Source organism: Pseudophryne corroboree, chromosome 1 (genome assembly GCF_028390025.1).
Source record: "Pseudophryne corroboree isolate aPseCor3 chromosome 1, aPseCor3.hap2, whole genome shotgun sequence".
Taxonomy (NCBI): Eukaryota; Metazoa; Chordata; class Amphibia; order Anura; family Myobatrachidae; genus Pseudophryne; species Pseudophryne corroboree.
The window spans coordinates 57235025-57262158 of record NC_086444.1 but is presented as its reverse complement, the minus strand read 5'-3'; the positions used below and the strand labels follow the sequence as shown (position 1 = coordinate 57262158).

The 27134-nt window shown below is 44.6% G+C and overlaps 1 protein-coding gene across 1 annotated transcript in view; it reads right to left on the bottom strand.

The window, feature by feature from the left end:
- Nucleotides 1-27134, bottom strand: part of CCDC68 (coiled-coil domain containing 68) — a 115894-nt gene that overhangs the window by 30504 nt on the left and 58256 nt on the right. The window contains exons 2-6 of the mRNA XM_063959897.1: nt 22785-22930; nt 14398-14472; nt 5984-6124; nt 5340-5465; nt 4829-4957 (exon numbers count right to left, since the gene is read on the bottom strand). Coding sequence (XP_063815967.1) covers nt 4829-4957; nt 5340-5465; nt 5984-6124; nt 14398-14472; nt 22785-22916 — 603 coding nt within the window. The 5' untranslated portion in view covers nt 22917-22930. The remainder of the gene's footprint in view (nt 1-4828; nt 4958-5339; nt 5466-5983; nt 6125-14397; nt 14473-22784; nt 22931-27134) is intronic.

Sequence of the window (27134 nt, the reverse complement as noted above, 5' to 3'; positions counted from 1 at the left end):
CCAGAAAATGTGGAGAAGATGATGTTCATTAAAATGAATTATAATCAATTCCTCCGTGGAGACATTGACCAGCAGCAATTGCCTCCACAAAGTACACAGGGAGCTGAGATGGTGGATTCCAGTGGGGACGAATTGATAATCTGTGAGGAGCGGGATGTACACGGTGATATATCGGAGGATGATGATGAGGTGGACATCTTGCCTCTGTAGAGCCAGTTTGTGCAAGGAGAGATTAATTGCTTCTTTTTCGGTGGGGGTCCAAACCAACCCGTCATTTCAGTCACAGTCGTGTGGCAGACCCTGTCACTGAAATGATGGGTTGGTTAAAGTGTGCATGTCCTGTTTATACAACATAAGGGTGGGTGGGAGGGCCCAAGGACAATTCCATCTTGCACCTCTTTTTTCTTTCATTTTTATTTGCGTCATGTGCTGTTTGGGGAGTGTTTTTTGGAAGGGCCATCCTGCGTGACACTGCAGTGCCACTCCTAGATGGGCCAGGTGTTTGTGTCGGCCACTAGGGTCGCTTAGCTTACTCACACAGCTACCTCATTGCGCCTCTTTTTTTCTTCTTTGCGTCATGTGCTGTTTGGGGAGTGTTTTTTGGAAGGGCCATCCTGCGTGACACTGCAGTGACACTCCTAGATGGGCCAGGTGTTTGTGTCGGCCACTAGGGTCGCTTAGCTTAGTCATACAGCGACCTCGGTGCAAATTTTAGGACTAAAAATAATATTGTGAGGTGTGAGGTATTCAGAATAGACTGAAAATGAGTGGAAATTATGGTTTTTGAGGTTAATAATACTTTGGGATCAAAATGACCCCCAAATTCTATGATTTAAGCTGTTTTTTAGGGTTTTTTGAAAAAAACACCTGAATCCAAAACACACCCGAATCCGACAAAAAAAATTCGGTGAGGTTTTGCCAAAACGCGGTCGAACCCAAAACACGGCCGCGGAACCGAACCCAAAACCAAAACACAAAACCCGAAAAATTGCAAGTGCACATCCCTAATATATATGTGTATATATGTATGCACATGGATATATATGTACTATAATTAAAATAAAGTAAACTTTAATTAATCACTTACAAGTGCCACTATATATATATATATATATATATATATATATATATATATATAATTATTTTTTTATTTTTATTTTTTTGGTGGAGGTGGGGGTTTCTGGGTGCTCGGAACCCCCCCCTGCGTGCGCCACTGAAGGCAGCTAGAGGTCCCACCCAAAAGAGTTAGTTTGGCAAAAGCTGAAAAACAATGCAAAAAAAGGCTTTTTCAGCAGCCAGTAATGAGTTATGAGCATACAGGTGTTTTGCAGCAATGTGGCTTGACATGGGCAGTATCCGGTCTTTAGGTCGACAACACTTACATCGACACTAATTAGGTCGACCACCATTGATCGACGTGCGTTAGGCCGACATGGTCAATAGTTCGACATCCAAAGGACGACACATGAAAAGGTCAACATGAGTTTTTCACTTTTTAAATTTTTTTAACTTTTTTATACTTTACGATCCACGTGGACTACGATTGGGAATAGTAACCTGTACCTTACCTGAAGCATGGCAAGCAAAGCGAGCCATGCGAGGGGACACGGTGCACTAATTGGGGTTCCCGGTCACTCTGCGAAGAAACCGACACCAAAAAAAACTCATGTCGACCTTTTTCCATATCGACCTTTTCCATGACGACCTAATGACCGTGACGATCCACACCCACCTGGGCTATGAAGCACCCCCAGTGATACAGTCTTGTGAACCATGTATCAAAATGTCATTTTTAAAGTCACCTCAGAGGATGTGTATACGGTGTGGAATAGGTAAAACATGCATGTCCAAACTGCGGCCCTCCAGCTGTTGAGAAACTACACATCCCAGCATGCCCTGACCCAGCTTTAGCATTCTCTGACAGCAAAACTGTGTCAGGGCATGCTGGGATATGTAGTTTCACAACAGATAGAGGGTCGCAGTTTGGACATGCCTGAGGTAAAAGATGGTCTCCTCAGTGTGTGGTGCTTATTCATTAAGCTCATGTTTGGCCATTAGAAGCATTGGCCTTTTACATTTCTGGCCTAAACCCCCCAGGATGTGGTGGCTTTAACATGATGCCAAAATAGCCCCCTGTGTCACCAAGGGACATATTCAATTGTGCGCTCAATTTTGAAAACCTCCCACAGAGCACGTTTTTTCCCGCAGCTGCAGAGTTTTTCCTATTCAACTGAAGGACAGAAAATGAGCAGTGTTGATTTATAGCTTTTTCATTGCACCCTCACAGCAAATCAGTTTTTTCCTAAAATCATTATTTTTCTGAAAAAGTCATCAGGACTTGCTCTGGCACCCCTGTGGCTTCCCCTCCCCTGTAAGTTTGCAATTAGCTTACTTAGGGGTCTATTTACTAAGCCTTGGATGGGGATAAAGTGGACGGAGATAAAGTACCAGCCAATCAGCTCCTAACTGTCATTTTTCAAACAAAGCCAGTGACATGGCAGTTAGACAGTGATTGGCTGTTACTTTATCTCCGTCCAAGGCTAGTAAATAGACCCCTTAGTCCTTAATTACCTTCCAAATCGGTTTCTTCTTCCTACATAGGGCAGTGCAGATGGTGTAATGGTTAGCATTACTGCCTCACAGCACTGAGGTCATGGGATCGATTCCCACCATGGCCCTAACTGTGTGGAGTTTGTATATTCTCCCCGTGCTTGCGTGGGTTTCCTCCGGGTACTCCGGTTTCCTCCCACAATCCAAAAATATATACTGGTAAGTTAAAAATTAACCCTAGCGTGAATGTGCCAGTGTGTATATATGATAGGGAATACAGATTGTAAGCTCCACTGGAGCAGGGACTGATGTGAATGGGCACATATTCTTTGTACAGCGCTGCAGAATATGTGTGCGCTATATAAATAACTGGTAATAAAATAATAAATAAATAACATCCTGTTGGGAAACGGTTTTGTGTGTGAGACCCCTGCCAGAAGTGTGATTGTGTGTGTGTGACCCCCCCCCCGTGTGCATATGTGTGTGGGGGGGAGGGGAGATGTCTGAGAGCTGAGGAGACCACCAGACCAGTAAGTATCTGACTTTTTTCCCCCCTCACACTGTGGTGTTTTCAAATCAGAAAACCCGTTAAGCATTTTTTATAATTGAATCCCCACAGTAATACAAAATTGGGCGCAAGATCTGCAAGGATTTTTTTGCGGGCAAAAACTCACGCCCAATTGGATAACCCCACACCCCACCCAACTGTCAGGCATGGAGGAGGAAGAGTGATGGTCTGGGACTTCTTTGCTGGATACCCGGTCTCTGACGTATACAAAGAGACTGGCACCTTGGAACAACATGGCTAGCACAGTATTGTGCAGTGCCTGGCACTACCCCCTGCTCTACATATAGTTGGTCAAGGGTTCATCCTACAGCAGGAAAATGACCCAAAACCTACCTCCAGGCTATGTCATGAATACCTTCGTAGAAGTTAAATAAAAGTGTAGGTTTCATATCATGGAATGGTCGCGGTCTCCGGACTTATTTCCCATCCAGCCGGTTTGGGTTGAATAAGACAGAAGCGTGACAGCTAAGCGGACTACAAGTACAATACTTTTCTATGAACTTCTGCAACAGCGCAGAGAAGAATTTCCTCAACAATATTTGATTTTCATCGTACAAACAATGACACAGGAGTGTTCTAGGTTTATATCTACAAAAGGCGGCTACTTGGAAACATTTATAATAAATGTTGATAAAATGTTAAACAAAATAATGATTCTATAATTTCATTTTTATCTCCAATTTGCTTATTTGCTCTGTGCTTAAATGTCAGGGGTACGAGTCGTTGGGTCGGCACAACTTAGGTCGACATGCATTAGGTCGAATGGGCCAATGTCATTAGGTCGACGTGTACTAGGTCGACAGGTCAAAAGGTCGACCTAACAACCATGGGGGTCATTCCGAGTTGTTCGCTCGGTAAATTTCTTCGCATCGCAGCGATTTTCCGCTTAGTGCGCATGCGCAATGTTCGCACTGCGACTGCGCCAAGTAAATTTGCTATGCAGTTAGGAATTTTACTCACGTTTTTTTCTTCGTTCTGGTGATCGTACTGTGATTGACAGGAAGTGGGTGTTTCTGGGCGGAAACTGGCCGTTTTATGGGAGTGTGTGAAAAAACGCTGCCGTTTCTGGGAAAAACGCGGGAGAGGCTGGAGAAACGGAGGAGTGTCTGGGCGAACGCTGGGTGTGTTTGTGACGTCAAACCAGGAACGACAAGCACTGAACTGATCGCAGATGCCGAGTAAGTTTCGAGTTACTCAGAAACTGCACAGAGATGTCTTATCGCAACATTGCGAATCTTTCGTTCGCAATTTTAAGAAGCTAAGATTCACTCCCAGTAGGCGGCGGCTTAGCGTGTGCAAAGCTGCTAAAAGCAGCTAGCGAGCGAACAACTCGGAATGAGGGCCCATATCCCAATGTCAGAATGCACAGACATTAAACTAGGTCAACTTCAATAAAACATTGGAAAGATGTGAGTGTTCTAATATCCCTGACGGTAGTGTAATTATAGTCGAGCGCAACGTTTTCTTATATTAAAGTCTTCATAATATAAACAAGACATCTCAGTTTCATGCGTGTGTATACAGAGGCTCTTCCTATTTGCATCACATTATATTTGCTACTATGTTCCACTTTCACAGCCAGCAGCATTTCCCTCTGGCAGAACACGGTTGTACAATTTCCATATCGATAGTACATCCTGTGCTAAAGTTAGGTAACGTATAAAATACCATTCTTTGGGAAACACTCATAAAACCCTGAAACACACTCACAGCTTCCATTCTTTCCATCAGCTTCTCCAGTTCAAGGATTCGTCCGTGTTTCTCTTGAATTTTCTCCGCCACCTCCTCCAACTTCTCAACACTCTTCTTAAACTGATCTTCATGTTCAGCAGCAGAAACCTAGAAGGTCAGTAGCGGAACATGTTATTCACTGGGTGTGTCCTCAATTTGCAATTCTACATTTTGTCATAAGGTCATTCCCCCATAGAATTGGCGTTGGACGTTATCTAAGACAAAGGTAAGTAATCAGCGGCGCTCCAGCTATTGTGGAACTATAAGTACCAACATGCTTTGGAAGATATAAGCCAGGAGGACTTACTGGGTCTTTTAATTCCAGAGCAGCTGCAGACCCACAAGATCTCAATCAAATTTAATTATATTTTTTAAAGTGTAATTTTGTCATGTAAATGGCAAAATTAAGGAAGGTTGCATTTATCGCTTTGTTACAATTAATATCTGGGTTAAAGATAGATTTTATTCAGATGCATTTATGTTACTTTACCTGTAATCGCTGCTTCTCTTCTACGTGACACTTCCGCAGCTCACCAGATTTCTTGCTGTAACTTTCATACAGTTTCCGTGTTGCGTCTCTTATTGCGCCTGCTCCGGCTTCTCGTGTTGCTTCCAGCTAAAATACAGACAATATATGAACAATTCAGAGCTTATTGTAGGTAGGAACCATTTATAAATGAGCTTTTATAGCCCCAGCACTAGTCAAGCAAATTACCCACCAAGGTTTAAAAGAAACACAATTTTTTTTAAATATACCTAAACAGCTATGGGAAATGCACCAATTGGTATTTGGACCCCCCCCCCACTCCCCCCCCCCCCCCCACTCCCCCCCCCCCCCCCCCCCGATTATAGTTATCAGAAGGTGTGGACTCCATCTAAGAATTCTGCCGGGATTTCACACTAGCACCACAATAAGTATTAATATCCATGTGTTCATGAAGTTTATTCACTCTAAGACTTGTTACACCCAAGGATCCAGCCTCTTGTGCCCAACTAGTAACCAGTGTCTACAACCCTGGGAGGAGGGGGCTGCTTACCCTGCCTACAAAGCTACCAAACAACATTGCTTCATTCATTATACGTTCCCCCCACATGATCAGACAATTGTATAAAACTACTGATTCATGACTCTACCTTTATTTGAAGATCTTCATTTTCCCTGTGAACGTCGACTAGCTGCAAGTCTTGGTCATTTAACTTGTCTATGATGCGTCTGTATCGAGAGCCAAAAGAGTCTTCTTCTCTGCACCCATTCTGATGTATCGGAGAAGAATTCTGAAAAGAACAGGTAATCACATCACTGTTTCCCTCTACTATGGTTTCATGAATTTTCCATAGGTGACAAAGACTGAGAAGGTGGTTGCAATCCACATTTAGCAGAAGAAAATATGCAACTAACAGCAAAAAAAAAAAAAAAAGAGAAAATAAATAAAATTGACTTTACATCTGAATAAAGAAAGCAAGGTCATAAATTTTCTTTCAGATACTCAAGTCTGTTGCCTTGAGACTCCACCGTCTCATTCAACATTCCTCCCCCCCCCCCTCCTTCACACACACACACACACACACACACACACACACACACACACACACACACACACACACACGATCAGACCCTTACTCTCTCTCAACACCATCAAGACACTGGTTCCCTCCATCATCTCTCTTCTCAAATATTACAACCTTCACACCCTCTCGCAGGAGTTGTTTAAGAGGGGAGGAGGCCCATGTGCAGTCTCCAACTGGAGAGAGAAGTCTCTCTTTCAAACAATGGGGGAGAAGTTGGGGGGAGGGTAAGAGCAGGCGGTAAGGTTACTAACATGGGTACTAAAAGGGATTTTACCAAAGCACTAATCAATGACGATTACAGGTCATCCTTGCTACATAAGGTGAAAGATGTCCCTAACGCAAGGGAAAATACTTATCTTAGTTGTATGTATGTAAACGCCAGAAGCATTACTGGTAAAAAGGGTGAACTAGAAATACTTGCAGCAAGCAAACAGTATGATATTATAGGCATTACTGAAACTTGGTGGGATCAATCTCATGATTGGACAGTCAATCTGGAGGGCTATACACTGTTTAGGATTGACAGACTAAATAAAAAGGGTGGAGGGGTGTGTCTTTACGTAAAGCTGTTTTTAAAACCTAATATATGGGAAGATATTCAGGAGGGGACTGTAGACACTGTCGAGACATTATGGGTAGAAATTGCATGCGGGGGAAAAAGGAATAAAAAAGTTAGTATTGGGTGTATGCTATAGGCCGCCTGGTATCAACGCATCTGATGATGAATTGTTACTAAAGCAAATTGAAAGAGCAGCAGGAGTAGGAGACATAGTAGTGATGGGAGATTTTAACTATCCAGAGATAAACTGGAAAAACGACTTATGTGATACTGCTAGGGGTAATATGTTTTTAAACACACTTAATGATAACTACTTAGTCCAACTAATTGAGGAACCAACTAGGTACAATGCAATCTTAGACCTGGTATTAACAAACAATGGGTATTTGGTATCAGGTATTATAGTAGGGGAACCCATAGGAAACAGCGACCACAATATGGTCACATTCAATATCAGTTTCTATAAACAGCCCTATACTGGCTCAACTAGGACTTTAAACTTTAGCAAGGCAAATTTTGAAAAGATGAGAGTATTTTTCAGGGATATTGAATGGGAAGGTTTGTTTTTAGGAAAAAATACTACGGAGAAATGGAAGGTACTAAAATTCCTGCTAGCTAAAAATACACTCAAATGTATTCCTATGAGTAGCAAAAAAAAGGAATAAAAATCATAAACCGATGTGGCTTAACAAAAAGCTTAAGGAACTTATGGGCAAGAAAAGGCAAGCATTTAAAAAATACAAATCTGACGGGGAAGCAGAGTCATTTCAGCACTATAAGGAATGTAACAAAATTAGCAAAAAGGAAATAAGAGCGGCTAAAGTAGAAACTGAAAAACTAGTAGCAAAGGAAAGCAAAGCGAATCCCCAAAAATTCTTTAAATACATTAATAGCAAGAGATTAAAGAAGGAGAGTATAGGCCCTTTAAAAGACAAGTTGGGAGTCTTAAGCAAAAATGATAATGACATAGCGGACACACTAAATGAGTTTTTTTCAACAGTATTCCCTAGAGAGGACCCAATTCAGGGACTGACACACAATCTCAATAATGAGAATATCCCACTGATAGGTACTTATTTAAGCGAGGAAGTAGTCTGTGACCGATTAAAACATTTAAAGATTAATAAATCACCAGGGCCCGATGGCATTCATCCAAGGGTTCTAATGGAGCTTCACTCTGAACTGGCAAAACCGCTATCTTTGATCTTTAAGGATTCAGTTATATCAGGTATGGTTCCCAAAGACTGGCGTATAGCGGAAGTAGTGCCTGTATTCAAAAATGGAAGTAAAGGTGAACCAGGTAATTATAGACCAGTTAGTCTTACATCTATAGTGGGAAAAGTATTGGAAGGTATTCTAAGAGATAGTATTCAGAAGTTCCTTGAAGTCAATAAGGTCATTAAAAGGAATCACATGGGTTTATGAAGGACAGATCCTGTCAAACCAACTTACTTGGCTTTTATGAAACAGTAAGCGCAAACCTAGATCAGGGTAAAGACGTGGATGTAATCTTTTTAGACTTTGCCAAAGCGTTTGATACTGTACCACACATGAGACTTATCTATAATCTACAAGAATCAGGGCTAGGAAGCACAATATGCACTTGGGTCAAAAACTGGTTAGATAATAGGGAGCAGCGCGTTGTGGTTAATGGATATTTTTCAACTTGCACTGAAGTGCTAAAGTGGTGTGCCGCAAGGCTCAGTATTAGGACAGCTATTGTTCAATATTTTCATTAACGACCTAACAGAAGGTCTAGAGAGCATGGTGTCAATTTTTGCAGATGATACCAAATTGTGTAAGGCTATAAATACAGAGGAGGATGCCGAGTCTCTTCAGAACGACTTAGTTAAATTAGAAGCATGGGCAGCCAAATGGAGAATGCGCTTCAACACAGACAAGTGTAAGGTAATGCACTGTGGTAACAAGAACAAAAATTACACCTACCTACTAAATGGGGTAATATTAGGGGATTCTGTACTGGAAAAGGACTTAGGTGTCCTCATAGATAGCAAGCTAAGCTGCAGTACCCAAAGTAGGACTGCAGCAAAGAAAGCTAATAAGATATTAGCATGCATAAAACGGGGTATTGATGCTAGGGACGAGAGTATTATACTCCCGTTATATAAATCACTAGTGAGGCCACACCTTGAATACTGTGTACAATTCTGGGCACCGTACTACAAAAAGGATATCCTGGAGCTTGAAAAGGTACAGAGGAGGGCGACCAAACTAATTAAGGGCATGGAGACGATGGAATACAAGGAAAGGCTTTAAAGACTAGGCATGTTTACATTGGAAAAGCGGAGACTAAAAGGGGATATTATCAACATCTACAAATATATAAGGGGACAATACACAGAGCTTGCGCGGGACCTGTTTTTGGTTAGATCTACACAGAGGACTCGTGGACACTCGCTCAGGTTAGAGGAGAGGAGATTCCGCACAATACGGCGTAAAGGCTTTTTCACGGTAAGGACAATACATGTTTGGAATTCCCTGCCCGAGGGAGTTGTAATGGCGGAATCTGTCAACACCTTTAAGAATGGGTTAGATAAATTCCTAATGGATAAGGATATCCAGGGGTATGGTGCATAGTCATGCATTATAGTTACTATAAATAGGGATAAAATGTAACGGCTGACAGCAGCATCAGTCAGAAATTTTAGTCAAATCATCATGCATAGGAGACCACAAATAAGTTGAACTCGATGGACAATTGTCTTTTTCAACCTCAGATACTATGTTACTATGTTACTATGTATTAAGCCTGGAGAAGTGATAAAGCAGTGAAAAGTGGAAGGTGATAACGCACTGGACAATCAGCTCCTAACTGTCATTTTTCAAACCCGTAATGATTGGCTGGTGCGTTATCTCCTTGCACTTATCACTGCTTTATCCCTTCTCCAGGCTTAATACATCTGCCCCAATGTGACCCTTCTGAGTGTGACACATGTGTGCCCGCTTTTCTGTAAACCCAGGGCATTGTTCATAGATGCATACTGTATATCCGCCAACGTGTACAGAAAATTCATGTCACTACAAATAGTAAGTAGGGAAAATCACCATTTTTACTCGGCTCCTTTAGTAAATAAGATTAGAGATTCAGGAGTAAATACATTTCATCTGCTCATACTGATACACTAAAGGCAGTACGGATGGTGTAATGGTTAGCATTTCTGCCTCACAGCACTGAGGTCATGGGTTCGATTCCCACTACGGCTCTACCTGTGCAGAGTTTGTATATTCTCCCCGTGCCTGCGTGGGTTTCCTCCGGGTACTCCGGTTTCCTCCCACAATACCAAAAAATATACTGGTAGGTCAATTAGCTCCCAAGAAAATGAATCCTAGTATGAATGTGTGCGCATGTGCATGTGGTAGGGAATATAGATTGCAAACTCCACTGGGGCAGGGACCGATGCGAATGGCCAAATATTCTCTGTGAAGCGCTGTGGAATATGTGTGCGCTATATAAATAACTGGTAATAAATAAATAACCCTGGTGAGCCAAAAGAAAATGACTGGATTTATATTAGGCAGGCCAGGCAAATCCAGTTAAAAATAGACTGCGGCGAATGGAGTGCGCCAATACCTGCAAACCACACTTACATACCATAATGTGTCTCAAAAGAGACCTAGACATCCTGACTGTAAGGTAAACAGCCAGATCTCATCCACCTGCACCCTGTAACAAGATTGTTCCTATGCATTTTGATTCATGTGAAGTGAACATAGAGTTATAGATAAGGAACGTAACCTGTATTAATAATGGCTTTTTCAAAATGTCTCTGCTGAAAGTAAAGCAATTCATTAATGAATGAAATTACTACTACCGTGTTTCCCCGATAATAAGACCTACCCCGATAATAAGACCCACCCTTACTTCTGCAGAACGGTCCAAAATAAGCCCTACCCCGAAAATAAGACCTAGCTAAAACCCCATTTTGTATGGTCCCTGGGATACACTACAATGCCCCAAGCTCAACTCCCCCCCCACCTGAATCCAACCACATCACAGCGCAGCGTCTCACTCTCTCACAGTGAGCGCGCACCCTCCCGTCATTTTCTGCGAATGACGCTGGTGTGCGTGCCAGCGCCATTTACAGCTGCGCCGCGGAGGAGAGTACAGGAAAGTGAAGAAAAAAAAAACGGTAAGCAAAGTACCGTATTGTAAAGGAGGACTGAGGGGCATGTATAGTAAAAAAACGAGCGCTGTCAATGTTAATTAAAATAAGACCTACCCCGAAAATAAGCCCTATGGTGTTTTTTTGACCAAAAACAAACAAACAAACAACAGTATCTTATTATCGGGGAAACACGGTAAGTAGATAAAGGGGGCTGTGTTGCCATCTTTAATGGTAGTGATTACAGTGTATTTATGATGCTGCTTGCCAACTGACTATGCCAGTCCAACATAACATCTCTCCGGTGATCCTGCATGGCAGGTTAAGAAACAAAGCATTTATTCATTTATTTCCAGTTATCTATACAGCACACACGTACTCTGCAGCGCTTTCTAAAGAATATTGGGGGGTCATTCCGAGTTGTTTGCTCGCAAGCGGATTTTAGCAGATTTGCTCATGCTAAGCCGCCGCCTACTGGGAGTGAATCTTAGCATCTTAAAATTGCGAACGATGTATTCGCAATATTCCGATTACACACCTCGTAGCAGTTTCTGAGTAGCTCCAGACTTACTCGGCATCTGCGATCATTTCAGTGCTTGTCGTTCCTGGTTTGACGTCACAAACACACCCAGCGTTCGCCCAGACACTCCCCCGTTTCTCCGGCCACTCCTGCGTTTTTTCCGGAAACGGTAGTGTTTTTTCCCACACGCCCATAAAACGGCCTGTTTCCGCCCAGTAACACCCATTTCCTGTCAATCACATTACGATCGCCAGAACGATGAAAAAGCCGTGAGTAAAATTCCTAACTGCATAGCAAATTTACTTGGCGCAGTCGCAGTGCGGACATTGCGCATGTGCATTCAGCGGAAAATCGCTGCGATGCGAAGATTTTTACCGAGCGAACAACTCGGAATGACCCCCATTGTGTCATCAGTAACAATATCTTATGGATAAAATCATCTTCCAGGTTGTTTTTTTTTTTTTTTGGGGGGGGGGGTTACTACTGAGCACCTTTTTGTAGACAAGTAGTTTTCAGCTTTCATTCCTTCCATTAGCCCAGAGTATTGTAGCAACAAAACACCACCAATATTTAAGGTGTTAATTTACTCCTAAGTATAAATCAAGTATAATTCATTCATTAACGTTTGACAAAATAACTTATTATCTCTGTTCATCACAATATTTGTTTGCGGTGCTAGGAGGAAGCATGGCATTGTCATGGCATTGTCATTTTATTCTTCATCCTTGACCAACTGGGGTGCTTGGTAAGAAATATTTTCTAGCTGATGTCAAGTTTTACCAACAGACTTTGGGGACAGCTATGAGCACCTCAGCGGCCCCTTCATTTGTTAATATTTATGCATAACATTATACAAATAGCATCTATATGCACAGTACATTTCTTTGTACCTACATTTTATAGGTGGCCATAATTGTTTGGAAGGGTCCGATTACTCTATTCAACTTAATGGTCAATGAGGCTAAGCAAGCACACTGCCACAGTGTAATTTCACAATGCTTAAGATTTTTACAATCTTTACAACATTCTCTTTAACAATGGACGCATATCCACCAACAGTATGTCCATTAAACAATGACATACTGACGGTAGAGAGAAAGGGAAGTGGTTAGCATACCGCCAGTCGGGATCCCGGCAATTTCAATACAGACGCCAGAATCCCGGCAAGCGGTGAAATGCCAACACCGGAATACCGGCACCACAGGCTATTCTCCTTCCATGGGTGTCCACGACACCCATAGAGGGAGAATATAACCGCAGCTTGGTGAGTACAGCGAGCCCGCAAAGGGCTTTCTAGCGATCGCCCTGCTGCCTTCATACTGGTGGCTGGGATGCCGACGCCGGTATACTGATGTCCAGCATCCCGGTCGCCGATACAGCATGCTGAATCAGACAGAAATACCTGACGTGAAATGACAGCAGAATTTCATCAGAAACATTTAAATATGGACAGTCTGCTAATATACTTGCGAGTAGATTTTCAGTTATGAAAGTAGTACTGGTAAAATCACAGGCTAAGACAATGCACAGATGTCCTTCATACATAAATAAATACTACGCGGTAAATTTACTAAACCAATCTTTTTTTACGCTGACTCATCTTCTGCATTTTGGGCGCTGGATTGAAACCACCCAAGATACGGCGGCTTTAGCGGCACAGCGGGGTGACGGTACCCCAATTTTTCAGTACCTTTGATTTAGAAAGGTCAAATAAAATTAGGAAACAAACAAATATTGGGATATCCTACAACATGACAGGCAATGTGTCATGTTGCTGCAAATCAAATCTGTAAAAATAATAATAATAATAATAATAATAATAATAAATGAAATAAATGAGTTTTAAGAGTATCCTTTGTTTTCCTACAATATACACACATACAATATACTTTCATATGTAAAAAACTTACGGTTAATATTCAAAATGACATAACTTAAGAGCTCACTGATAAACGAGGTACATTTCCTGGTTGTGAAAGTAACTGTTTTACAATAATTCCAGGCTTTGTGATAAGACATCCTAATAAAAGGATCTAACAGTCCTACTTAAGTTTTTTTTTTACATGAGATATTGTAGGTGAGGGACCATATTTACATTTGTCACCTGTGTTTGTATAAAGTGATTTATATATTACACTGGGCACTTGTTTGTGATTGGTTGGTTTATGAAGGGGTATCCCAGAAGTTAATAATAGTCCAATGCTATATTTGCTCTGTGGTGTGGCTGATTTCCACTTCATAAATAACCCACATTGTGAGCTGGGGTGGGGTGCACCCTACAAGGTACGTCATAATGACGGAGGGCTTGTTCTAAAAGCTTTACATGTACTGATTTGTTAAACGGGCATACTCCCATGGCTGAGACTGATTTGCGCAAAAACCAGTTTGACAATTAGGCTATTGAGGGGGGCACCTTTTTTTTCTATAGCGGATATTTCAAGCGACTGTTACGTCAGTTTTAATTAAATTAAACTATGTGGAGAAATGATGGAGATAAAATAATTCTCCATAATGTCCACATCAAATTAATATTTACTAATTTTTTAATCGCATCTCAGAGAAGTTTGCACGAAAATGTGCAAAGATTGCATGCAATAAAAAGTGGCAATGTACAAAGCCGGACAACGCGGTGACGCATTCTGGAGAATTTATTTGCCCCCAAAGTCCTACATGCGGCATACTTTATAGTCACACGTTTGTCTGAAGAATCTAAAAAAAAGATAGAGTGAAAATACACATGTATAATAGGAAGTAATTGATAACTTTATTCCTTTACCTTCTCATGTGTTATTCTTCCATTTATATCATCTTTAAATAACTGACTTTGAATTTTCTCTAAGGTTGTTCGGATCTGTGAGGGGAAGAAAAGAAAACTCAGTGATTGACAGTAGATCCGCAGCAGAGACGGGGGTCGGGGTGGGGCTCAGTATATATAAATTAGGATATTAGCAGTTTTACAGATATTAAAAAAAAAAAAAAAAAGTACTTTTCAAGGTGTACACCCACTTCTCGTTCCATGCACACCAGTATGATCAGTTATTGCGGACATTTGTGGATAGTTCGGAATACCCAGTTGTAAAGCGCAACAGAATTTGCTATATAAAAAACTGTTAATAAATAAATAATACACACATGGAGGAAATCTATGAAAAAGGTCACTGTAAAGTCCGACCTAATTTCACTTTAGGACAGTCTTTTACCAGGTTTATGTTATTCTCCTAAAATACACTGTTTAGCCTCATTTAAGGCCCATTTCCATTTAATGCTTCTGTAAGGCACTTTGCATCTGCCAGTTGACACTTCAAAACATTTAAAATACTTAGCATTGGAGTATAGGGGGTAATTCTGACCTGATCGTACCAGCAAATTTGTTAGCAGTTGGGCAAAACCATGTGTACTGCAGGTGGGGCAGATGTAACATGTGCAGAGAGAGTTAGATTTGGGTGGGTTATTTTGTTTCTGTGCAGGGTAAATACTAGAGATGTGCACCGGAAATTTTTCGGGTTTTGTGTTTTGGTTTTGGATTCGGTTCCGCGGCCGTGTTTTGGATTCGGACGCGTTTTGCCAAAACCTCCCTGAAATTTTTTTGTCGGATTCGGGTGTGTTTTGGATTTGGGTGTTTTTTTACAAAAAACCCTCAAAAACAGCTTAAATCATAGAATTTGGGGGTCATTTTGATCCCATAGTATTATTAACCTCAATAACCATAATTTACACTCATTTTCAGTCTATTCTGAACATCTCACACCTCACAGTATTATTTTTAGTCCTAAAATTTGCACCGAATTAGCTGAATGGCTAAGCTAAGCGACATCAGTGGCCGACACAAACACCTGGCCCATCTAGGAGTGGCACTGCAGTGTCAGACAGGATGGCCCTTCAAAAAAATAGTCCCCAAACAGCACATGATGCAAAGAAAAAAAGAGGCGCACCAAGGTCGCTGTGTGACTAAGCTAAGCGACACAAGTGGCCGACACAAACACATGGCCCATCTAGGAGTGGCACTGCAGTGTCAGACAGGATGGCACTTCAAAAAAATTGTCCCCAAACAGCACATGATGCAAAGAAAAATGAAAGAAAAAAGAGGTGCAAGATGGAATTGTCCTTGGGCCCTCCCACCCACCCACCCTTATGTTGTATAAACAGGACATGCACACTTTAACGAACCCATCATTTTTAGTGACAGGGTCTGCCACACGACTGTGACTGAAATGACTGGTTGGTTTGGGCCCCCACCAAAAAAGAAGCAATCAATCTCTCCTTGCACAAACTGGCTCTACAGAGGCAAGATGTCCACCTCATCATCATCCTCCGATTCCTCACCCCTTTCACTGTGTACATCCACCATCTCAGATCCCTGTGTACTTTCTGGAGGCAATTGCTGGTGAATGTCTCCACGGAGGAATTGATTATAATTCATTTTGATGAACATCATCTTCTCCACATTTTCTGGAAGTAACCTCGTACGCCGATTGCTGACAATGTGAGCGGCTGCACTAAACACTCTTTCGGAGTACACACTGCAGGGAGGGCAACTTAGGTAGAATAAAGCCAGTTTGTGCAAGGGCCTCCAAATTGCCTCTTTTTTCTGCCAGTATATGTACGGACTGTCTGACGTGCCTACTTGGATGCGGTCACTCATATAATCCTCCACCATTCTTTCAATGGTGACAGAATCATATGCAGTGACAGTAGACGACATGTCAGTAATCGTTGGCAGGTCCTTCAGTCCGGACCAGATGTCAGCACTCGCTCCAGACTGCTCTGCATCACCGCCAGCGGGTGGGCTCGGAATTCTTAGCCTTTTCCTCGCACCCCCAGTTGCGGGAGAATGTGAAGGAGGATGCATCGGAGGAATCCCAGGCAGGAGAGGACTCGTCAGACTTGCCAGTGACATGGCCTGCAGGACTATTGGCTTTCCTGGGTAAGGTGGAAATTGACACTGAGGGAGTTCGTGGTGTGGTTTGCAGGAGCTTGGTTACAAGAGGAAGGGATTTAGTGGTCAGTGGACTGCTTCCGCTGTCATCCAAAGTTTTTGAACTTGTCAATGACTTCTGATGAATGCGGTCCGGGTGACGTATAAGGGAGGATGTTCCTAGGTGGTTAACGTCCTTATCCCTACTTATTACAGCTTGACAAAGGCAACACACAGCTTGACACCTGTTGTCCGCATTTGTGTTGAAATAATTCCACACCGAAGAGGTGATTTCTTTTGTATTTTGACCATGCATATCAATGGCCATATTCGTCCCACGGACAACAGGTGTCTCCCCAGGTGCCTGACTTAAACAAACCACCTCACCATCAGAATCCTCCATGTCAATTTCCTCCCCAGCGCCAGCAACACCCATATCCTCATCCTGGTGTACTTCAACAGTGACATCTTCAATTTGACTATCAGGAACTGGACTGCGGGTGCTCCTTCCAGCACTTGCAGGGGGCGTGCAAATAGTGGAAGGCGCTAGCTCTTCCCGTCCAGTGTTGGGAAGGTCAGGCATCGCAACCGACACAATTGGACTGTCCTTGGGGATTTGTGATTTAGAAGAACGCACAGTTCTTTGCTGTGCTTTTGCCAGCTTAAGTCTTTTCATTTTTCTAGCGAGAGGATGAGTGCTTCCATCCTCATGTGAATCTGAACCACTAGCCATGAACATAGGCCAGGGCCTCAGCCGTTCCTTGCCACTCCGTGTCGTAAATGGCATATTGGCAAGTTTACGCTTCTCATCAGACGCTTTCAATTTAGATTTTTGGGTAATTTTACTGAACTTTTGTTTTTTGGATTTTACATGCTCTCTACTATGACATTGGGCATCGGCCTTGGCAGACGACGTTGATGGCATTTCATCGTCTCGGCCATGACTAGTGGCAGCAGCTTCAGCACGAGGTGGAAGTGGATCTTGATCTTTCCCTATTTTAACCTCCACATTTTTGTTCTCCATTTTTTAATGTGTGGAAATATATGCCAGTATCAATAGCAATGGCCTACTACTATATATACTGCGCACAACTGAAATGCACCACAGGTATGGATGGATAGTAAACTTGACGACACAGAGGTAGGTAGAGCAGTGGCCTTCCGTACCGTACTGCTATATATACTGGTGGTCACTGTCAGCAAACTGCAAAACTAAAATGCACCACAGGTATACAATCTAGATGGATAGTATACTTGACGACACAGAGGTAGGTAGAGCAGTGGCCTTCCGTACCGTACTGCTATATATACTGGTGGTCACTGTCAGCAAACTGCAAAACTAAAATGCACCACAGGTATACAATCTAGATGGATAGTATACTTGACGTCACAGAGGTAGGTAGAGCAGTGGCCTTCCGTACCGTACTGCTATATATACTGGTGGTCACTGTCAGCAAACTGCAAAACTAAAATGCACCACAGGTATACAATCTAGATGGATAGTATACTTGACGACACAGAGGTAGGTAGAGCAGTGGCCTTCCGTACCGTACTGCTATATATACTGGTGGTCACTGTCAGCAAACTGCAAAACTAAAATGCACCACAGGTATTGAATCTAGATGGATAGTATACTTGATGACACAGAGGTAGGTAGAGCAGTGGCCTTCCGTACCGTACTGCTATATATACTGGTGGTCACTGTCAGCAAACTGCAAAACTAAAATGCACCACAGGTATAGAATCTAGCTGGATAGTATACTTGATGACACAGAGGTAGGTAGAGCAGTGGCCTTCTGTACCGTACTGCTATATATACTGGTGGTCACTGTCAGCAAACTGCAAAACTAAAATGCACCACAGGTATACAATCTAGATGGATAGTATACTTGACGTCACAGAGGTAGGTAGAGCAGTGGCCTTCCGTACCGTACTGCTATATATACTGGTGGTCACTGTCAGCAAACTGCAAAACTAAAATGCACCACAGGTATACAATCTAGATGGATAGTATACTTGACGACACAGAGGTAGGTAGAGCAGTGGCCTTCCGTACCGTACTGCTATATATACTGGTGGTCACTGTCAGCAAACTGCAAAACTAAAATGCACCACAGGTATTGAATCTAGATGGATAGTATACTTGATGACACAGAGGTAGGTAGAGCAGTGGCCTTCCGTACCGTACTGCTATATATACTGGTAGTCACTGTCAGCAAACTGCAAAACTAAAATGCACCACAGGTATAGAATCTAGATGGGTAGTATACTTGACGACACAGAGGTAGGTAGAGCAGTGGCCTTCCGTACCATACTGCTATATATACTGGTGGTCACTGTCAGCAAACTGCAAAACTAAAATGCACCACAGTTATAGAATCTAGATGGATAGTATACTTGACGACACAGAGGTAGGTAGAGCAGTGGCCTTCCGTACCGTACTGCTATATATACTGGTGGTCACTGTCAGCAAACTGCAAAACTAAAATGCACCACAGGTATAGAATCTAGATGGATAGTATACTTGACGACACAGAGGTAGGTAGAGCAGTGGCCTTTCCGTACCATACTGCTATATATATATATTGGTGGTCACTGTCAGCAAACTGCAAAACTAAAATGCACCACAGGTATAGAATCTAGATGGATAGTATACTTGACCACACAGAGGTAGGTAGAGCAGTGGCCTTCCGTACCGTACTGCTATATATACTGGTGGTCACTGTCAGCAAACTGCAAAACTAAAATGCACCACAGGTATACAATCTAGATGGATAGTATACTTGACGTCACAGAGGTAGGTAGAGCAGTGGCCTTCCGTACCGTACTGCTATATATACTGGTGGTCACTGTCAGCAAACTGCAAAACTAAAATGCACCACAGGTATACAATCTAGATGGATAGTATACTTGACGACACAGAGGTAGGTAGAGCAGTGGCCTTCCGTACCGTACTGCTATATATACTGGTGGTCACTGTCAGCAAACTGCAAAACTAAAATGCACCACAGGTATTGAATCTAGATGGATAGTATACTTGATGACACAGAGGTAGGTAGAGCAGTGGCCTTCCGTACCGTACTGCTATATATACTGGTGGTCACTGTCAGCAAACTGCAAAACTAAAATGCACCACAGGTATAGAATCTAGATGGGTAGTATACTTGACGACACAGAGGTAGGTAGAGCAGTGGCCTTCCGTACTATACTGCTATATATACTGGTGGTCACTGTCAGCAAACTGCAAAACTAAAATGCACCACAGGTATAGAATCTAGATGGATAGTATACTTGACGACACAGAGGTAGGTAGAGCAGTGGCCTTCCGTACCGTACTGCTATATATACTGGTGGTCACTGTCAGCAAACTGCAAAACTAAAATGCACCACAGGTATAGAATCTAGATGGATAGTATACATGACGACACAGAGGTAGGTAGAGCAGTGGCCTTTCCGTACCATACTGCTATATATATATATTGGTGGTCACTGTCAGCAAACTGCAAAACTAAAATGCACCACAGGTATAGAATCTAGATGGATAGTATACTTGACGACACAGAGGTAGGTAGAGCAGTGGCCTTCCGTACCGTACTGCTATATATACTGGTGGTCACTGTCAGCAAACTGCAAAACTAAAATGCACCACAGGTATAGACTCTAGATGGATAGTATACTTGACGACACAGAGGTAGGTAGAGCAGTGGCCTTCCGTACCGTACTGCTATATATACTGGTGGTCACTGTCAGCAAACTGCAAAACTAAAATGCACCACAGGTATAGAATCTAGATGGATAGTATACTTGACGACACAGAGGTAGGTAGAGCAGTGGCCTTCCGTACCGTGCTGCTATATATGCTGGTGGTCACTGTCAGCAAACTGCAAAACTAAAATGCACCACAGGTATAGAATCTAGATGGATAGTATACTTGACGACACAGAGGTAGGAAGAGCAGTGGCCTTCCGTACCGTACTGCTATATATACTGGTGGTCACTGTCAGCAAACTGCAAAACTAAAATGCACCACAGGTATAGAATCTAGCTGGATAGTATAGTTGACGACACAGAGGTAGGAAGAGCAGTGGCCTTCCGTACCGTACTGCTATATATACTGGTGGTCACTGTCAGCAAACTGCAAAACTAAAATGCACCACAGGTATAGAATCTAGATGGATAGTATACTTGACGACACAGAGGTAGGTAGAGCAGTGGCCTTCCGTACCGTACTGCTATATATACTGGTGGTCACTGTCAGCAAACTGCAAAACTAAAATGCACCACAGGTATAGAATCTAGCTGGATAGTATAGTTGACGACACAGAGGTAGGAAGAGCAGTGGCCTTCCGTACCGTACTGCTATATATACTGGTGGTCACTGTCAGCAAACTGCAAAACTAAAATGCACCACAGGTATAGAATCTAGATGGATAGTATACTTGACGACACAGAGGTAGGTAGAGCAGTGGCCTTCCGTACCGTACTGCTATATATACTGGTGGTCACTGTCAGCAAAACTCTGCACTGTACTCCTCCTATATAATACTGCTGGTCCCCAGTCCCCACAATAAAGCAGTGTGAGCAGTGAGCACAGATATATGCAGCACACTGAGCACAGATCTGGAGCGTTTTTCAGGCAGAGAACGGATAAAACTGGTGGTCACTGATCAGCAAAACTCTGCACTGTACTCCTCCTATATAATACAGCTGCTCCCCAGTCCCCACAATTAAGCAATAAGCACAAATATTTGCAGCAACATTAATAAACGGAGAAGACGCCAGCCACGTCCTCTCCCTAACATTTCCAATGCACGAGTGAAAATGGCGGCGACGCGCGGCTCCTTATATAGAATCCGAATCTCGGGAGAATCCGACAGCGGGATGATGACGTCCGGGCGCGCTCGGATTAACCGAGCCATACGGGAGAATCCGAGTATGCCTCGGACCCGTGTAAAATGGGTGAAGTTCGGGGGGGTTCGGTTTCCGAGGAACCGAACCCGCTCATCACTAGTAAATACTGGCTGCTTTATTTTTACACTGCAATTTAGATTTCAAAATGAACACACCCCACCCAAATCTAAAGGTCCGTACACACTGGCCGATATATCGCGGGTCCATCGGCCAGTGTGTACGGCCAATACGTCTGTGAACTCCGTCGTTCACAGACGTATCGCGTCGGCCCCGCAGCACAGCCAATGGCCAATATATCTACCGATATATTGGCGCATCGCTGTGTGTGTACGGCGGTCGGCCGACCGCCCGTACACATGCTGCGGCGGCCAGCGGTGATTGGCAGCTGAACTGGGCGGGCATGTGTACACGTTCACCCAGTTCATGACGTCAGTCCCCGACGGATTGGGCAGTGTGTATGCACAGCACACTGCCCGATCCGTCCATAGATATATCTGCCGATCAATTGATATATCTTTCCAGTATGTCCCCACCATAACTCTCTCTGCACATGTTATATCTTCCCCCCTGCAGTGCACATGGTTTTGCCCAACTGCTAACAAATTTGCTGATGCGATCAGATCTGAATTAGGCCCATGATTACCTAGTTTTTCCAAGGGGGTGTGGATTGACAGTAACTAGGTCAAATTAGGTCAACCACTATTGGTTGACAGTGACTAGGTCGACACCCGAAATATGTCAACACGGTCATTAGGTCAACATGGAAAAAGGTCGACATTGGTTTTTTTATTTTTTGGGTGTTGGTTTCTTTGAAAAGTGACTGGGAACCCCAATTAGTGCACCGTGTCTCTTCGCATGGCTCACTTCGCTCACCATGCTTCGGGCAAGATGCCTCGCTCTACTACCGCTGCGCTCGGCACACGTTACTATTCCCAATCGTAGTCCACGTAGATCGTAAAGTATGAAAAAGTTAAAAAAATTAACAAAATATGTGAAAAACTCATGTCGACTTTTTCATATGTCGGCCTTTGCAATGTTGACCTAGTGACTATGTCGTCCTAATGACCATGTTGACCTAATACAGTAGTGGTCGACCTAATGAGTGTCAACCTAAGTGTTGTCTCCAGGAGATTTGAGGACGGGGAAGTCCAAGTGGGAGGTGTGTGTGTTCTAGCGCTGTGAATTGTGTGATTGTTGCATCTCCGTCCCCCATGACATAACGCTATAATTAATGTTCACAGTCCCGCCCACTCCACTGGGGAAGGTGGTACTATCTGGGGGCCCACTTTAAAGAAAATATGACAAAGAACAAAATACAGTACACAGGGAACACTCACCTTACGAACATATTCTGTCTCCTCTGTGACGTGAGCTGCTGTGGACCCGTACATATAAAATATATCATCTTCCATCGCACTTTCATTGACCCTTTTTAAAAATTCTCTCTCTGACGCAGGAAGAGCGGCCATTTTTCTGGAATATCCTGTGGAGTTTAGAGAAACAAACAAGTATTATGATTCCAGTTACATGAATAAATCAGTAATCTACAAGGAAGATCATATTCAGTTAGGTTAGGAACATATATATTTGGATACTGACACAATTTTCGTTATTTTAGCCGTTTACCACACACGTATTCAAGTTACAGTTCTTTAATGAATACGGTTTTAAAGTGCAGCTTTAATTTGAGGGTATTCACATCCAAATTGGAGGAAGGTTTTAGGAATTACATCTGTTTAATATGTAGCCCCCTCTTTTTCAAGGGACCAAAAGCCATTGGTCAGTTGACTCAAAAGCTGTGTTATATACATGTTTGGGCTATTCCTTCATTATTTCTTTATCAATTAAGCACAAAAAAGATCTGGAGTTGTTCCAAGTATGGCGTTTGCATTTAGAAGCTGTTGCTGTGAACCCAAAAACCTGCGGCCAAAGGAGCTCCCAATTCAAGTGAAACGGGTCATCCTTAGGCTGAATAGCGGGAACCTTAGGAGTGGACAAATCAACAGTTTCGTACATTCTAAGAAAACAAAAAGAGAACACACTGGTGAGCTCTGCAACACTATAAGGGGGAGAGGTCGACCTACGGCGGCCCCCTTTGTTTCCGCTCACATAAGCTAATAAGCTCCCCTTGAAATAAAGAGTCTGACACATTTCCTTTGGATCGAATTACTGGCCACAGTTTATTTCCATTACCTTACATGTTACCTTACAAGGTTGCGGGGCACGGATAGAAGTGGTGGGCAAGGCGCCCCTGGGTCCCTGACCCCTCCTGATTTCCTGGGGGCGTGCCCTGCCTACCCTGTAGGCACCGCGGCAACGCCCCTGGGGAACCAGCCCTCCTGGCGCATATCACGCTCACCTGGCACGCAGCTCCCTGGCCCAACCGTCCAAAGCTGGAGCCGAGCATGCGCCCGTTCACCGAGGGTGAATCTGCCAACCTCGGCTGGCTCCCCCCGTTCGCCATGCCTTGCGCACCGCTTCTTCCCGCCGCCCGCTGACTGTGACATACGTATTCCTTAATTTTCCTTAACACATTAAACATACAACCGTATTATAACTTGCAACGATTTATACGATAAAACTCTGAACTGTAAGTATATGTACCTATATACACCTTTTCTAAATGGGTGGGTGGGTGGGTCACTCTGTGCTCACCTTTCTCAGTGGCCGCCTCCTCCCCCCCGCCTTCCTATTTAACCCGCCCGCTATCCGGCCGGCCCCCTCGCCTTCTACAGGCTACCAGCGCCTGTAGGTGTGAAAGAGGGGACGGGACACCTGCCCGCCCCTCCTTTCCATTGTGCCGCTGGCCCGCGGGCCACCTGCCGCCCCTCCCCCTTACCCCTCTCCGGCGCCATCACGGGCTCGGCGCCTTTGTTACCATAAGGGGGAGAGGTCGACCTACGGCGGCCCCCTTTGTTTCCGCTCACATAAGCTAATAAGCTCCCCTTGAAATAAAGAGTCTGACACATTTCCTTTGGATCGAATTACTGGCCACAGTTTATTTCCATTACCTTACATGTTACCTTACAAGGTTGCGGGGCACGGATAGAAGTGGTGGGCAAGGCGCCCCTGGGTCCCTGACCCCTCCTGATTTCCTGGGGGCGTGCCCTGCCTACCCTGTAGGCACCGCGGCAACGCCCCTGGGGAACCAGCCCTCCTGGCGCATATCACGCTCACCTGGCACGCAGCTCCCTGGCCCAACCGTCCAAAGCTGGAGCCGAGCATGCGCCCGTTCACCGAGGGTGAATCTGCCAACCTCGGCTGGCTCCCCCCGTTCGCCATGCCTTGCGCACCGCTTCTTCCCGCCACACGAGGATCTCGGCTGCCCCCCTCCCCCGAGACCCGAAGCCCCCACCCTGCAACCAGCTACTGACCCCCGGCCTCCAGTGCTTCCTGAAGCGCGTTATTAAAAAGGTCAATCCCAATGTCCGACAAATGGACCCCGTCGCTCCTATACATGCCCCCGATCTTTTGACTGATGTCCTTATGCCGTATGACCTGTCCCCCTAGTGCGGCCACGCATTTGCCCACGGCCGCGTTGACCCTTTTCCCAGCCCTCTCCACTCCTGCCCCTTTCCGAGCTCCGCGCCAAGCTAGCCTGGGAATGATGTTAGACCATATTAGCTCTACGCCCGGCCATCGCTCGCTTACCCATGCTAGATCGTCCCGTCGTTGAGGGGTCTAATGTAGCGCCTGTAGCTGTTGGACCCCCACCTGCCTAATGCTTTGATCTCTTCGATCGCGCACCCTTCGTTAGCGGCTGACGTGGCCGCCCCTATTCTAAACGAGTGTGTCCCGAATCTCTCTGCCTGCCAGCCAAGTGCTCCTACACATCTCTTCAACACTGCTGCAAACTGGTACCTAGTGAGCGCCCTTCATTATCGTGCGTACTACGAAACTCTTCGTCTCGTCCCTTTCGCCTGCCAGTTTCTGGAAAAAGGATACCCCTGCTAGTATCGTGTTTGCTCCTGCCCTGGACGTCTGCTCCCTTCTGAGTTTGTCCAAGAACGCCAACACTTGTTGCTGCGGAGGCTTGGCTTCAATCTCCCCCTCCCCCTGGAACTGCCGCCATCTTCTCCATGCGGCCTTGTAGGCCTTCCAGGTCTTTGGTGCCAGGGATCGCTCCACCAATTTATCTAGTTCTGATCGACTATCTGCCAGAGATAGGAGGGGCATGTTAAACCTACTTCGCTTGCTCCCGGCGCTGCGGTCCTAAAAACTTCCCATTTCTGCCTGGACAATGCGTCCGCTATTACGTTCTTCTCCCCTGGCACGTGTCTAGCTCTGAATGTTATGTTGTGGTGCAAACAAGCTGCCACCAACCTCCTGAGCAACCTGACCACCGGCGGCGATGATGCCCGCTGGTTGTTCACGGCTTGCACCACCCCCATGTTGTCGCACCAGAATTGGATCTGCCTGTTTGCCAGCACTTTACCCCATATGTCGACTGCCACGACTATCGGGAACAACTCCAATGCCGCTAAGTTCTTGGTGATCCCTGCGGTCTCCCATTCTGGTGGCCATCGCTGGGCGCACCATTCGCCCTGCAAGTATGCCCCAAACCCCGTAGCTCCTGCTGCGTCTGTGAATAACTGCAGCGCACGGTTTGGTGCTACTTCCTTGGGCCAGATTTGCACCCCGTTAAACTGTAAGAGGAACTCCTCCCACACCCGCAGGTCCTCCCTAAGCTCCCTGGTGATGCGTATGAAGTGGTGCTTTGATGCCCTGCCTGCTGTGGCTTGTTCCAGCCTCCTCTTGAAGATTCTGCCCATTGGAATCACCCTGCAAGCGAAATTCAGGCTCCCCAGCAAAGACTGCAACTGCCCCAGCGTGACCTTCTTGGCCTTTGCGCATTCGCTCACTTCCCTGACCAACTTTACCACCTTCTCTGTTGGTAGTCTGCACTCCTGCCTAACCGTGTCAATTTCTATGCCCAAATAGGATATAACCTCCGTCGGGCCTTCGGTTTTCTCCGCCGCGATGGGTACGCTGAACTCTTCCAGCATATCCTGTAGCTCTCGTAAAAGGTGGCTGCACTGCTCCGACTCTGGTGGGCCCGCCACCAAGAAATCGTCTAGATAATGCGCTATGGCCCTTGCCCCAGCGCGTTCCTGCAAACACCATTGCAGGAACGAACTAAATGCCTCGAAGAAAGCGCATGAAATGGCGCACCCCATTGGCAGGCATTTGTCCACAAAGAAAACCCCGTCAAAACTTAGACCCATCAACCTGAAGCTCTCTGGGTGCAATGGAAGCAGTCTGAAGGCCGACTCGATGTCTAGCTTTGCCATGAGAGCTCCTTTCCCTTGTGCTCTCACCATCTTGACCGCCTGGTCAAAGGATTGATACTGCACTGAACATTGCTCTTTGTCCAGTGCGTCGTTTACTGACCCTCCCTCGGGGTAAGACAGGTGCTGGATGAGCCTGAACTTCCCCGGTGCCTTTTTTGGGACCAGTCCCAAAGGTGACACTATCAAATCCTGTAATGGTGGGGCTGCAAATGGCCCCGCCATTCTACCTAACTCTAGCTCCTTTGCGATCTTCTCCCGTACCACCCCCGGTTGCTCCTTGACGGATTTCAGGTTTCTTATTTTTTCCGTGGGCGGGACCTCTCTTATTATTGGTATCCTAAAGCCCTCCCTAAAACCGTCCCGCAGCAATTTGGCTTCCTGCTGCTTCGGATACCT